Genomic DNA, 14,090 nt, shown 5'->3' with positions numbered 1-14,090 from the left:
AGAAAGAAAAACAAAGGAGAGAACTGGGGAAGGAGAGGAGGGAATGAGAGTACAAGGGAGAGAGAAAAGAAGAAAAACTGTGCAAAAAATGAAATTGAAATAAAAGACCGAGAGAGGGATGGAAGAAGAGAGAAGAAGAGGAGAAAAGAATGAAGAATGAGGAGGAAAGGAGGGAGAGGAAGAAAATGGGAAAAGGAGAGAGGAAGAGAAGGAGGAAAGGAGGGAAGAAGAGAAAGAGAAAAGAAGGAAGAGAAGGAGAAAAGGAAAGAAGCCGAGGAGAAAAGGAGGGAGAGAAAGAGGAAAGAAGAAAGGAGGAAACAGGGAAGAAAAGGAGGGAATGGAAGTACAAGAAAGAAACAGAAGAAGAGAAACCGTGAAAAGAAACTGGAACAATTGATTGAAGGAAGAACGAAAGGAAGGAAAGGAAGAGAAGGAGGAGGAGGAGGAGGAGGACGAGGATGAAGGAGGAAGCGAGGAATGCTTGGAACATTGCAACAGAAGAAGGATGGCGTTCCACAGGGCGTTGCTTGCTGGTTACTTTGGAGAGAAGCCAAGGGTAGAGAGAGAGAGAGAGAGAGAGAGAGAGAGAGAGAGAGAGAGAGAGAGAGAGAGAGAGTCCAACTTACATATGCATCTATCTCAGTTGTCATTCTCTCTCTGTCTCTCTGTCTATCCAGCGAACCGTGTCATAATCTGCTTGTCTTCCCGTCTGTCCTTCTCTCTGTCCTCTTGTCACTCGTGCCTCTCCGCACCACGATTCCACATTGCACGGTCATCCTAGCACGCATCTGGCACGCATCTGGCCTCGCGTGGCACTCCCATAACCCACAGTGCCAAGGGAGGGGAAGGTGACCAGGAGGAAGCAGTCTTCAGTGCTAGTAAGGTCGAGAGTTCAGTGGGTATGTCAGGATCTGATCGTCTTTCTTGGTGTGTGTGTGTGTGTGTGTGTGTGTGTGTGTGTGTGTGTGTGTGTGTGTGTGTGTGTGTGTGTGTGTGTGTGTGTGTGTGTGTGTGTGTGTGTGTGTGTGTGTGTGTGTGTGTGTGTGTGTGTGTGTGTGTGAAGGTAAAGGGTTAAAATGTGCTTAGGTAAGATCAAGTGTTTCACAGTTTAAGTATTTTTCTTTTCTTTTTTTTTTTTCTCTCTCTCTCTCTTTCATCGTTTACTTTTCTTTTTTTCTATTTTTTTTTTTTAAATAAGGGGAGTGTTAAGATTTTCTTCTTTTCTTTACTTTACTTCTTCTTTTAATACTTACTTATATATCACCTCCATTTCCTCAGACAGAGAGAGAGAGAGAGAGAGAGAGAGAGAGAGAGAGAGAGAGAGAGAGAGAGAGAGAGAGAGAGAGAGAGAGAGAGAGAGAGAGAGAGAGAGAGAGAAAGAAAGAAAGACAAATGAATGACAATCAGTAAAAGAGAGAAAACGAAGAAGTAATTACACACATACCAAAAGATTTAAAAGAAAGGAAAAGAGCGAAAGAAAAAAACAGGAGAGAAAGAGAAAGAGATGCAGACGAGTGAGGCGAGTGAGGCGTGAGGCGAGCGAACCAAACACGGGAGGAGATGAACCAAAGAGGGAAGAAGAGAACCATTCCCTTGAGTCACTGCGGAGTGCCGGAGGAGGTCAAATAAGGTGTAGGATTATAGAGAAACAGACCAACCCTAACACCTGGAAGCGCTGTACTCAACCTTTACCTTTTTATTCATTAAGGTAATTAAGATAGGCAACAGTAATTTAACACTGAACGAATTGCATGCATCCCTTTTTCTTTTTTTCTTTTTTTTACTAAGTTATTCAGTTTATCACAGAATGCACTATATAGAACCTTTACGTTTTTTAATGGCTTACAACTCTTTAGACACACTTTGTTCTTCTGCAGTCTCTTAACCCTTTCACTGCGACACGAAACAATTAGCAGCACCAGGAGCAATGCGTGAAGTCTTTATAAGCATCTACAAGAAAGTAAACAATGAAAAAGAATACATTTTGCAATTTCTTCCCAGTTCAAAGATTGGGCGTGGCTGCAGAACGAGTAAGGAAGGATGTCTCAGGAAATGACGAAATTAATTTATTCTTTTTTCTTTCTATGCTCATCCAAACTTTACTGCAATATGCCTCGATTTAACACTGAAAGCACTGAACGCAATCTTTACAACCATTGTCACTTTGGCCCTTTTCTTTGGGGAGTGGCATCTCAGTGGGCCTTTTCTATAAGTTTGTGTTGCCTTTGACCTAAACGTCCGGAGAGCTTAACTATTTGTAACAAGCTGCAGTGGAAGTTACTGGGCTTTTTAAGTATGTTTTCAAGATTCTACCGATAGTAGCGATATCCCTACTTACTCTCCTGTGGTCGGTAATACATAGGTGGTTTTATGAAGCTTAAAAACTGTCTCTGGAATTGAAAGGATTAAGAAATATAAAGTAACTGTATTAGAAGGAGCAAGGGAAGAAATAAATGTAGGAAGAGGATGATGATGATGATGATGATGAGGAGGAGGAGGAGGTGAAGAGCAACAACCTGAAGGAAGAAGTAGAGAAGTCACCTCGAGTAACTGTAGTGGTAGAAAGAGGAGGAGGAAGAGGAGGAGGAGGGAGAGTAGGAGGATATGTAGGAGGAAAAAGAGGAGGACGAAAGTAAGAAGAGAAGAGCAACAACTTGTAGGAAGAGATAAGAACTAACTGTAGGAGTTGAAAGAGGAGGAGGAAGAATAGGAATAGATTTTGGAAGAGGAGAAGGAGGAGGAGAAGTGCATCAACCTAAGAGAAGAACCAAATATAGAATTGGAAGAAGAAGAAGAAGAAGAAGAAGAAGAAGAAGAAGAAGAAGAAGAAGAAGAAGAAGAAGAAGAAGAGGAAGAAGAAAAAGAAAAAGAAGAATAGGAGGAGGAGCAGCAGTAACAGAACACAGCAACAACAACAACAACAACAACAACAACAACAACAACAACAACAAGAGGAGAAGGAGGAGGGAGGACCAACAGTAACACAACAACACAACAACAACAACAACAACAACAACAACAACAACAACAAACAAAAACAAAAACAAAAACAAAAAAATGAAAAGAAGAGAGTCCGTCAGCCTCTAGAGAAAAAAAAAACGGGAAAAAACACAAACTAACCATAGTAAGCAGCAGAAGGATGAGGACCAAGATGAGGAGTGTAGGAGGACCTGTAGGAGTTAGAGGAGACCAAGACGAAGAACACAAGAGCAACAACCCTTCGGTCCACCACGCGTAGGCAGAGGCAGTGGGGGAAGACGAGGCCATGACCCAAGTAGGCGAGGTTGTGTAGTGCAGGCCGCGTAGGTTGCTAGAGAACAGCGCTGTGTGAGAGAGTAAAGCTTATTAAGGCCCGCATGTTCAGACACTCTGCTCTCTCACTACGACTATTTTCAAAGGCCACAGAGATGATTAGCAGGGTTTTTTAAAGTGTTTTTCTTGTTAATAATATAGAAATCTTGTTAATCTTTCACTAGAATTATAAAAACACCCTTAAAAGCCCGTGTAACTTCAACTAGAGACTCGTATTCTAAAACACTGTTCTCTCACCACAACCATTTCCAAAGACCACACACGTGATTAGCCGGGTTCCCAATAGTGTTTCTCCTGTTGACAATGTAGAAATCTTGTTAATATGTCACTAGAACCTTAAATACATCCTTAAAAACCTGTGTAACTTCAACTAAGGGCCCATATTCTGAAACAAGACTACTTTTAAAGGCCACAGAGATGATTTGTCGGGTCCTCAAGAGTGTTTCATATGTTAATAATGTAGAAATTTTGTTAATACTCGTATGTCACAAGAACCATAAAAACACACTTCAAAACCGTGTAACTACAACTAGAGCCTTTTGAATGTAGTGGAGGTGCGACGCACGAGTGTTTCAGAATACTGTTTCTAAGTAAGCGTCGAGAGAGCAGAGAGGAAAACGAAGGGAGGGGAAGGGAAGGAATGGAAGGCGAGCTGAAGGTGCTCTTGCATTTCTACGAATTGTGGCGAGTTTCATTCCCGCTAAAGACAAAGCAGTGACGGAGTTGCAAGGGGAAGTACGAAGGTGATTGAACTCCAGTGTTTGTTTTGTTTACGTCTTGCAGAATTCCTCGTGTTCGTGAAGTGACTGATCAGAAAAAAAAACACGAATTTGATTTTGTGCATCCATTATGAATTCCAGTCAAAATTCAAATGGAAAAAAAAATAGATATTTCTTTATAGATTTGGATATTTTTGCTTATAAACGTAAACTTACTAAAGAAATGACCTGAAAATATACAAGTAGGGTAGTGCCACTTAGAACTGGTGCTAAGCAGTGTAAAAAATGCAAAAATAAATAAATAAATAAATAAATACAATAAATATGATACAACTAAATCCAAATTAAATAAAACAGGAATAATTACAAACTTCGAAGAAATATTTAAATGCATTATTATTATATTTTACTACTACTACTACTACTACTACTACTACTACCACTATCACTACAACTATGTGCTACTTTTACATCATCATCACCACAACAACCACAACCACCACCACCACCAACAACAACAACACACAAACAAACGCACCTGAAACCACACGCAGGTAAAATTTGCAGGTAACACACAAACACGGATAAAGAGGAAAAACAATCCGACCATTACATAAGCGAATGAATCTCACGTTACATAAGACAGAGTGAGGTGAGCAGATCCTCTCGTGGCCTTGAAACCTCCTCGTTATCAGGTGTGAGGGAGGCTGATTAGGTACAGGTAACACAGCTGGCCCGTGAAAGGTGATGTAACAGCAAAACATAACAGATGATAACTGGCAAGAGAGAGAGAGAGAGAGAGAGAGAGAGAGAGAGAGAGAGAGAGAGAGAGAGAGAGAGAGAGAGAGAGAGAGAGAGAGAGAGAGAGATTAGCTTAAAACAACACTAACATCATGATAAGCTGTAAGATTAGATAGCTAGAGATATGAGTAAATAGACAGATAGATAAGGAAACATAGATAGATAGATAGATAGATAGATAGATAGATAAAAACAACAGAACACCCAAACATACAATAAAACCAGGCAGGAACATATCACAATAAAGAAGAAAGAAGAAAAATAAAGCAAATACAATTCACACCATCTGAACACATTTATGAATCAACTTAACACACTCTTACTCATTCACTCACTCGCTCACTCACTCAGCTACACCCTGCCGAAGTTTTACGTGACTCACTCTTTCAGGGAGATGAAATGTTTGTAAACTTCTCCCTCTGTTTGTGTGGGGAGGGCGTGAACCGCATGTAGGTAGAGAGGGAGGGAGGTAGGGTGGAAAATAGAGAATGGAAAGGTAGGAGAGAAGGGTGGAGCGAAGGAAAAGCTGTTAGGTGAAGGAGGGAAGGGAGGGAGGGAGCCAGGGAGGGAGGGAGGAAAGGAGGAAAGGGTGTTACGGGAATGGAAGAAATGGAGGGTGGAGGAAAAAAGAGAGGAAAGGAGGGGAAAGAAAGGTAGGGAAGAGTAGAGAAACGAAGGTACAAGAAGGAAAGGGAAGAAAGAGAAAGGAAGGGAGGGAAAGAAAGAAAGAAGATAGAAAAAAAGGAAGGAAGGTAGGAAAGTAAATGATGGAAGAAGGGAAAGTACGAAGGTAAGAAAGGAAAAGGAGGAAGAGAGGATGGAACGAAAGGAATGAAAGGAAGAAGATAGATGAAGGAAGAGAAGGAAGAAGGAAAGACAGGGAAAAGGAAGAGAGGAAAGAAAGAAGGAATAACGACCTTAACATTTTTCTTCTTTCTTTTTCTTTTACTTTTACGTCAGGCAGGTAAAGAGAAAAGAGAAAAATAGTAAAGAGAAAACAAAGAGAAAAAAAATAAGGGAAAGCCAGAAGAAGAAGAAGGAACGTAGGACGGAGTAAACGAAGGAATAAAGGTCAAGAAAAAAAAGAAAGAAAAAAAGGGAATGAGTAAGAAAGGCAAAGATTAAAATAAAAGGATGGAAAGGAGGAGGAAGGAAAACATCATGATGAAAGAGGAAGGAGGAAGAAAAATGATAATAAAAACGTGAAGGAAAAATGTTAGGTCGAAAATTAGGACGAAGATCAAGAGAGAGAGAGAGAGAGAGAGAGAGAGAGAGAGAGAGAGAGAGAGAGAGAGAGAGAGAGAGAGAGAAAGCAGGTGTTCAGACTCACTCTCAAGGGAAAGGAAAGGTAAGTGATAGATAACACCTGACCTTAATTAGTGTGTGGCGGTAAATGATGCAGGTGATACTAGTTAATTAAAGCCAGATCGTGGGGTCTCTCTCTCTCTCTCTCTCTCTCTCTCTCTCTCTCTCTCTCTCTCTCTCTCTCTCTCTCTCTCTCTCTCTCTCTCTCTCTCTCTCTCTAAATTTACTCGAAGGCAGCGTTGCGGAGCTCAAAATGTTAGGTCAAGTTAGATTAAGTTAGTTAAAGTTAGTTTAGCTTAGATTAGGCTATGTTAGCTTAGGTTAGGTTAGGTTAACTTAGCTCAAGTTAGATTAGGTTAGATCAGGTTCGGTTAGGTTGGGTTAGGTTAAATTAGATCGGATTAGCTTAGGTTAGGATAGGTTAGGTTAGGTTAGGTTAGGTTAGGTTAGGTTAGGTTAGGTTAGGATAGGTTAGGTTAGGGTAGATTCGGTTAGGTTAGGTTAGGTTAGGTTAGGTTAGGTTAGGTTAGGTTAGGTTAGGTTAGGTTAGGTTAGGTTAGGTTAGGTTAGGTTAGGTTAGGTTAGGTTAGGATAGGTTAGGTTAGGGTAGATTCGGTTAGGTTATGTTTCCACACGAGAATTTTTAATAGGATAAGTACGATACTGAAATGTAGGATATGGAACCAAACATCCTTCATTTGTAGATCCGACAAAGACAGGAGGAAAGGGAAAAAAGGAAGGGAAAGCTTTTTTTTTTGTTTGGGGGGGTTTGGAGGGAGAGGAGGTGTCTTTTTTCTCAGCTTTAGGCGAGGGAAACAAAAAAAAAAAGGGCTGGGGGGAAGATAGGGAGGCGTGGGTGCAAGGGAAGGCCGTCCCAGTCGTGCCTCGTTCCCAACATGTATGTGACGTGTTTTGAAAAGTGACCTTGCTTCTCCCCCACAGGTAAGCGTTGACACCTGGCCGGATGTGGCATGTGAGTACTTTTGATAATTAGTAACTGTTGTTATTGTTGTTGTTGTTGTTGTTGTCGTCGTTGTTATTATTGTTGTTATTATTGTTATTGTTGTTGTTAATGTTGTAGGTGTATTTTTTCAGTGTTTTTTTGGATCTATTTTTACGTCTATGTGTTTTCTGTGTGCTGGTGTGTGTGTGTGTGTGTGTGTGTGTGTGTGTGTGTGTGTGTGTGTGTGTGTGTGTCTGTGCGCGTGCGTTAGACATAATATGATGTACCTGCATGTTTAATAATTCATGTGTGTGTGTGTGTGTGTGTGTGTGTGTGTGTGTGTGTGTGTGTGTGTGTGTGTGTGTGTGTGTGTGTGTGTGTCTGCGGAGGTGCATCACTCTCCTCACACTCACTCTCCTCCCTGGGGCGTCGCTGCAAAGGGCATCTTGCAAGGAGGCGCAGTGAGCAGAGTGTGTGTGTTTGAGTGCGTTTGCCTCACAACACACCAAATTTATTCCGAGAGAGTGGAAGTAAATTTTTCACTCCTCCCAAAGTTTTGCCTTCTGTCTGGTATTGTAAAGTGTGTGTGTGTGTGTGTGTGTGTGTGTGTGTGTGTGTGTGTGTGTGTGAAACGTGTTGTGACAGAGACAAATGGATAGGGAGGGAGATAAGAGCGGTTGTTATGAGAGAGAGAGAGAGAGAGAGAGAGAGAGAGAGAGAGAGAGAGAGAGAGAGAGAGAGAGAGAGAGAAATTCCTCATTCTTTGACAAAGTGACCAAGATTATAAAAAAAGGAATATTTTTTATTTAATTTATCACACACACACACACACACACACACACACACACACACACACACACACACACACACACACACACACACACACACACACACACACACACTTACAGACAGACAGGTTTAGAAAAGGAAGTAGTATAGAGCCAAAAGAAGTGGAACAGGTGTGGGAGGAAGCTAGAGAGAGAGAGAGAGAGAGAGAGAGAGAGAGAGAGATGAACGCTAAAGGATGATGTGGGTGTCCTGTATAACCTTCTCGTCCTCCTCCTCCACCTCCTCCTCCTCCTCCTCCTCCTCCTCCTCTTCTTCCTCTTCCTCTTCCTCCTCCTCCATGGCGCTTTCTTATTTCTTTCTCTTTTACTCTTCGTTTTTCCCACGTCAGTATTTCCTTCACATATATTTAAGTTTTTCCGTTTTCTTTATAGATTTTCCTTTTCCTCTTGTTCTTATTTATATGGTCTTTTTTTGTTGTTTTTTCTCCATTATGCTCTCTTCCTTTTCCTCTTCTTCTTCGTTGTTGTCGCCTTTCTTTTTTCTTCTCTTCGTTTCTGTCCATTATCATTTTTTATTTATCTCCTGTACAAATCTTTCGTCATTATTTTATTTTTATTTTTCCTTCCTTTCACTTTATTTTTTTCTTCCTCTTCGTCTTTGACTTCTATTATCTCTGCAATTGGTTCTTAGACTCTCTTGATTTCTCCAATATTCCTTTCTCATTTCCTCTTCCTCCTTTTTCTTATGTACCTTTGCCGCCTCCTCCTCCTCTTCCTCCTCCTCCTTCCTCTTCCATTCCCTCCTTCGCTCTATCAACATTCTGTCTCTTTCTCCCTTTCTCTTCCTTTTTTTCATTCTCTTCTCTCTATCAAATTTCTGTTGCTATACTCTTTGTCTCTCTTTTTCTTCTCCTCTCTCCTTTTCTCTCCTTTTGTCTCCTTTCTATCAACATTTTATCTCTCTACTGCTTTGTTTCCCTCCTTCTCCTCCTCCCTCTTCAATTCTCTCCTTCGTTCTCATCAACATTCGCCTCCTTTCTACTCCAAACTTTTCGCAAATTCTCACAAAATCTCTTGCGTTGCTTCTTCCTTCCCTTTCTCTCTTTTTTTTTTAATGCTTTTCGTATTCTTTCGTTGAATATTTTCTCTCCCTTTCCTATTCCTCATACGTATCCACTTAGATTCTTTCCTTTCCTTCCATTTTTCCTCGCTTTCCTTTCTATCGTTCCTTTCATCGTTTTGTCTTTGATTTTTCCTTTCTTTGTTGAATTGCTGTTGTCATTTTTGCGGGTTTTTTTCGGCAAATTCTCTTGAAACGTCTTATTTCGTCATTTTTTCCCTCCGCCAATACTGAATTTTCCTCCATCCCTCAAAGTCTTTCCTTCCTTCCTCCTCCTCCTCCTTCTCCTCCTCCTCCTCCTTCTCGTCCTCTTTCCAGACAGATGTTGAGTCCCAGAGGAAATAATATTTAGACAAGTAGGTGTGTGTGTGTGTGTGTGTGTGTGTGTGTGTGTGTGTGTGTGTGTGTGTGTGTGTGTGTGTGTGTGTGTGTGTTTGCTTGCTTTTGTGCTTGTCTTTTTCGTGTGTCGCTCTCAGTTTAATCACCTCGTTTTTTTTTTTTCTTCGTTTTTCTCAATGGTGTTTTTTTTTCATATATTTCCTTGTGGCAAGTGAAGAACGTTATCTGCATGTGGCTGTATTCTTGTATTATGTATATGTATGTAGGATGATCAATTAAGAAATATGTATGTCATTCACACACACACACACACACACACACACACACACACACACACACACACACACACACACACACGACACCTTACTAATTATCATAACAAAACCATATTCGTCTTTTAAGGGAGAAATACAAACAACGAACTCTCCCTTCTCCTCCTCCTCCTCCTCCTCCTCCTCCTCCTCCTCCTCTGGGTGTGTTATTAAGACATTATCGCACTAAGAGGATTTTTCGTAATACTTCGCTAATTCTTTTTTTTTCCTCTCTCTCTCTGACGGTTTTAAGTGGTACACTAAATCAGCTTTGAGTCGCTGCTGTTTTTATTCTCTTATAGTAGTAGTAGTAGTAGTAGTAGTAGTAGTAGTAGTAGTAGTAGTAGTAGTAGTAGTAGTAGTATTTTGAAAGATTGGTAAATTCTTATACAGGGAGTAACCAGTTCGAATCCCTAACAGATCATTCAGTTACACGTAGTAGTAGTAGTAGTAGTAGTAGTAGTAGTAGTAGTAGTAGTAGTAGTAGTAGTAGTAGTAGTAGCAGCAGCAGTAGTAAGAGGAGGAGAAGTCATTAAAATGTCCTAACTAACACTATCAACTATCATTAGTGTCATAATCATTACTATTATTGACACAAATATATTCTCTCTCTCTCTCTCTCTCTCTCTCTCTCTCTCTCTCTCTCTCTCTCTCTCTCTCTCTCTCTCTCTCAACACACTCCCCGCGTCCCTTCCTTTCCTCGCCCCACCATTACAGCGGCTCCCCACCACACCAAGCCTCCCCCGAGCCTTACTCAGCCCCGGGGGACACCGCGGAACCCACTATTGTTTATCCACCGGGGGCTGAACATCACTTTCCCGCTCTTTTTTCCGCCCTAAGCCGCTGCGTCCCTTTAGTTTCAAGACTCGCCGCTTTGGACTGGTGGCGCTGCTCTTATTTTGGTTGGGGATGATGTGAGACTCGCCTTGCGTCACAGTTGGCTGAGGTTTATGTTTGAAGCAGGAAGATGCGGCGAGTTTTGCGTGTGTGGTTGTTTATAGGAGCGTAAATAAGGGGCATAAATAGCTTAAATCGCGTCCCAGTGGTTAAATAAAAGCTTGCAGATGAGTGAGAGGGTAAAAAAAGATTTTATTTGTTTATATACGTGAGTTGCAACACAGGTAGACTGTTTAAGCAGTTTACTAGGAGCATCTAACGCCATCTGTTGAATGTATTACGTACTTAAGAGGATGTTAATGTTTGTAGATGAGAGGATAAAAGGTGGAATGTGGGAGCAGTTTAGTAGGAGCAACTAAAGCCATCTATTGAGTGGTTTAGTTATAAAAAATGTTAACGTTTAGGAAATGTGATAATGAGTTCTTCTTTTGGCACAGAAATGTTTTTGATGACTGAAAAGAATAAAAGGGCAATAAGAACAAGGGAAATAAGAGGAGGAAGAGAAAGCAAAGGAAATAAAGAAGCTAAAATATGAAGTGGATTAAGAAATTTATAGTATTGTTCATATTTTTCGTTTTATTTTTTTAACCACATAGTTACTCTTAGTGTACTAATATTGAAAAGTTTGCAAAGAGTATGTAGTGTTAGGTTAGGTAAAGTTAGCATAGGTTAGATAAAGTTGGGTTAGGTTAAGTAAGGTTCGGTAATGTTAAGTTAGTGTTAGATTAGACTAAGATAATAGGTAATGTTAGGTAAGGTTAGGCAAGATTATTTTAGGTTAAGTGCGTGAAGAGTATGCAATGTTAGGTTTGGTTAGGCTAGCATAGGTAAAGTTAGGTTAGGTAAGGTTAGATTGGCTTAGGTTAGGTTAAGTAAGGTTAAATGTTAAATTAGGTTAGGTTCTTAGGTAAATGGTAAATTAGGTTAGGTAATGTTAGGTTAGGTTAGGAGAGGTTAGTTTAGGTTAAGTAATGTTTAGTCAAATTAGACTCAGTTACATTACGTTAGGTTAGGTTAGTCTAGCCTCTCCACACAACCAACAAAAACATCAGATCAATCTGGATCTCGTCTTTGTGGGTTCGAATCCCCTCCAGTCTTTCTCTTAAGCCCTGCTAGCCATTAGTTAGGTGCGCTGACACACCTGGCGGCCCTGATGACTTGATCCACGACCAGGTGACGCTGCTGGCTCACCTGAACGAGAGAGAAATATTTACCTTGACGTTAGCTGGGAAATGCGAAAATTTTGTTAGCGTGAGTTGTCGCTATTTAGACTTGAGCAGAGAGAGGAGAACTAAGCAGGTTTTTTTTTTTTTTTTACTATTTCTCTCTCTCTCTCTCTCTCTCTCTCTCTCTCTCTCTCTCTCTCTCTCTCTCTCTCTCTCTCTCTCTCTCTCTCTCTCTCTCTCTCTCTCTCTCTCTTACAAATAAGGCCTCCCATCCATCACTTATCACTTTCTACTACTAATACTACTTTACGCCTCTCTCTCTCTCTCTCTCTCTCTCTCTCTCTCTCTCTCTCTCTCTCTCTCTCTCTCTCTCTCTCTCTCTCTCTCTCTCTCTCTCATTAAAAGCAAGAGGTAGAAGCCAGATTTTGAACAGAATCGAAATTTTAGATGAGATTTCAGTAGAGAGAGAGAGAGAGAGAGAGAGAGAGAGAGAGAGAGAGAGAGAGAGAGAGAGAGAGAGAGAAGGAAGTCCATCTCATTAGTGCAGTCGTTAGTGAGATATTTATAGGAAGAAATTTGTATTCTTAAGATTTTTTTGTGAGTTACAGGATGTGGTGGTGGTGGTGGTGGAGGTGGTAGTGGTGGTGGTGGTCTGATAGGAAAACAATATTCTATGGTGTTCTCTAAGCTGGTAATTGTGGTGGTGATAGTGGTGGTGATAGCGGCAGTGTGGTAATGACCTTTTGTGATAGGAAGGTGTTGGTAGCAGTGGTGGTATTAGTATGCTTATCTGTAGTGTGTGTGTGTGTGTGTGTGTGTGTGTGTGTTCACGATTTTTGCTATGGTTTTTCTTCTTTTTTTTCTTTCCCGGTGTCTTTTTCTTATTTTTCTTTTCCCTCTCACTGTTTTTTGGTGTGTGTGTGTGTGTGTGTGTGTGTGTGTGTGTGTGTGTGTGTGTGTGTGTGTGTGTGTGTGTGTGTGTGTGTAGGCCTCTTACACCCGATAATTCAGTTCTACAAGTGCTGTGAGGTAAATATAACGTCATCTAAAAGGTAAATTACAGGTAACAAAAATCGTGAAAACAAATTAACTCACCTGAGACTCACCTATGAATTAAGTAAAGGAAACAGAAAATTTACATCGTGTTTTTAAGGGATATTAAGGGGGGAAAAAATTAGAGAACCACTTAACTCAACTGGAAATCACATGTAGGTAGGAAAAATAAAACTGACTCAATTACGAAACGAAATAAAATTGTGGTGTTGTTTGTGATTGAGAAGACCAAGAGAGATGAAGAAAGTTAATCCAGTGGTGATATCTAACGGGAGATGCCAGAAATAAGGACTGAAAACGAAGGATGAAAAAGAAAAGATAAATTCACACGACTTTTTCTAGTCATGCTTTTGGAAATGTGGTGCAAACTTTTTTTAATTGGTAATGTTTATCTACTTTATTCTTTTGTTTATTCATTTATGTTTTAGTATTTATTTATGTTTTAGTGTAAGAGAGGTTCTGGTCGAAACAAAAACTGCAAGGAAAAAATATATATGAAAAAACTAAAGGCCCCACTTAAGATGCAAGGCTAAATAGAGTTATCCAAAAAAATGTATAAAATTATCAGAAGTGTTTGTGAGTAGATGACAGAAAAAAGATGAGGAAGAAAGTAGAACAATCTCTCTCTCTCTCTCTCTCTCTCTCTCTCTCTCTCTCTCTCTCTCTCTCTCTCTCTCTCTCTCTCTCTCTCTCTCTCACCCTCCATTTCTTAATATCATCACTACTTTATAAATCAAAACTTTGAAACTGTGCTGGAAACGTTAAAATACAGAAATATAAAATGTATAAGGTGTTTTCAAGAGAGAGAGAGAGAGAGAGAGAGAGAGAGAGAGAGGAGGGAGAGGGAGAGTGAGAGTGAGAGTGTGTTTCTGGGTTATTTGTTTACGGAAGGTCTGCCTGGCGCTAATTATACGGAGCTGTAAACCTGAGTATGAGTCATATCTTTTCACAACGGCCACCTAACAAATATTCTTAGCTTAATGCCCAGCTTAAATATACGCTCTCTCTCTCTCTCTCTCTCTCTCTCTCTCTCTCTCTCTCTCTCTCTCTCTCTCTCTCTCTCTCTCTCTCTCTCTCTCTCTCTCTCTCTCTCTCTCTCTCTCTCTCTCTCTCTCTCATGAAACAGGCCGTCCTAAACTTCACCTTATCTTACCTTACCTAACCTTACCTAACCTAACCTTACCTTAACACCTTTTACCTTCCCTTCCCTCCCTCTCTCTCTCTCTCTCTCTCACACCTGCCTGGAAGCTTAATTAACACCTCTTACCTGCTGCCACCTGCCTGATGCATTTGCCCAGGTAACCTTTGGTATATTGCCTCCTTTTCTACCTGTCCG

The 14,090-nt window shown here is 40.6% G+C and overlaps 1 protein-coding gene across 11 annotated transcripts in view; it reads left to right on the top strand.

The window, feature by feature from the left end:
• LOC135112114 (tensin-1-like) overlaps window positions 1-14,090 on the top strand; it is an 86,953-nt gene that overhangs the window by 21,540 nt on the left and 51,323 nt on the right. The window contains exon 3 of one of the 11 annotated variants that reach the window (XM_064026117.1): window positions 7,080-7,110. The exons of the other annotated variants lie outside the window; for them this stretch is intronic. Coding sequence (XP_063882187.1) covers window positions 7,080-7,110 — 31 coding nt within the window. The remainder of the gene's footprint in view (window positions 1-7,079; window positions 7,111-14,090) is intronic. 11 annotated transcript variants of the gene reach the window in all.

The sequence above is a fragment of the Scylla paramamosain genome, chromosome 23 (assembly GCF_035594125.1).
Source record: "Scylla paramamosain isolate STU-SP2022 chromosome 23, ASM3559412v1, whole genome shotgun sequence".
In the NCBI taxonomy this organism is placed as follows: domain Eukaryota; kingdom Metazoa; phylum Arthropoda; class Malacostraca; order Decapoda; family Portunidae; genus Scylla; species Scylla paramamosain.
Note: the sequence above shows the minus strand (reverse complement) of the source record. Positions and strands in the feature narration are given on the sequence as shown.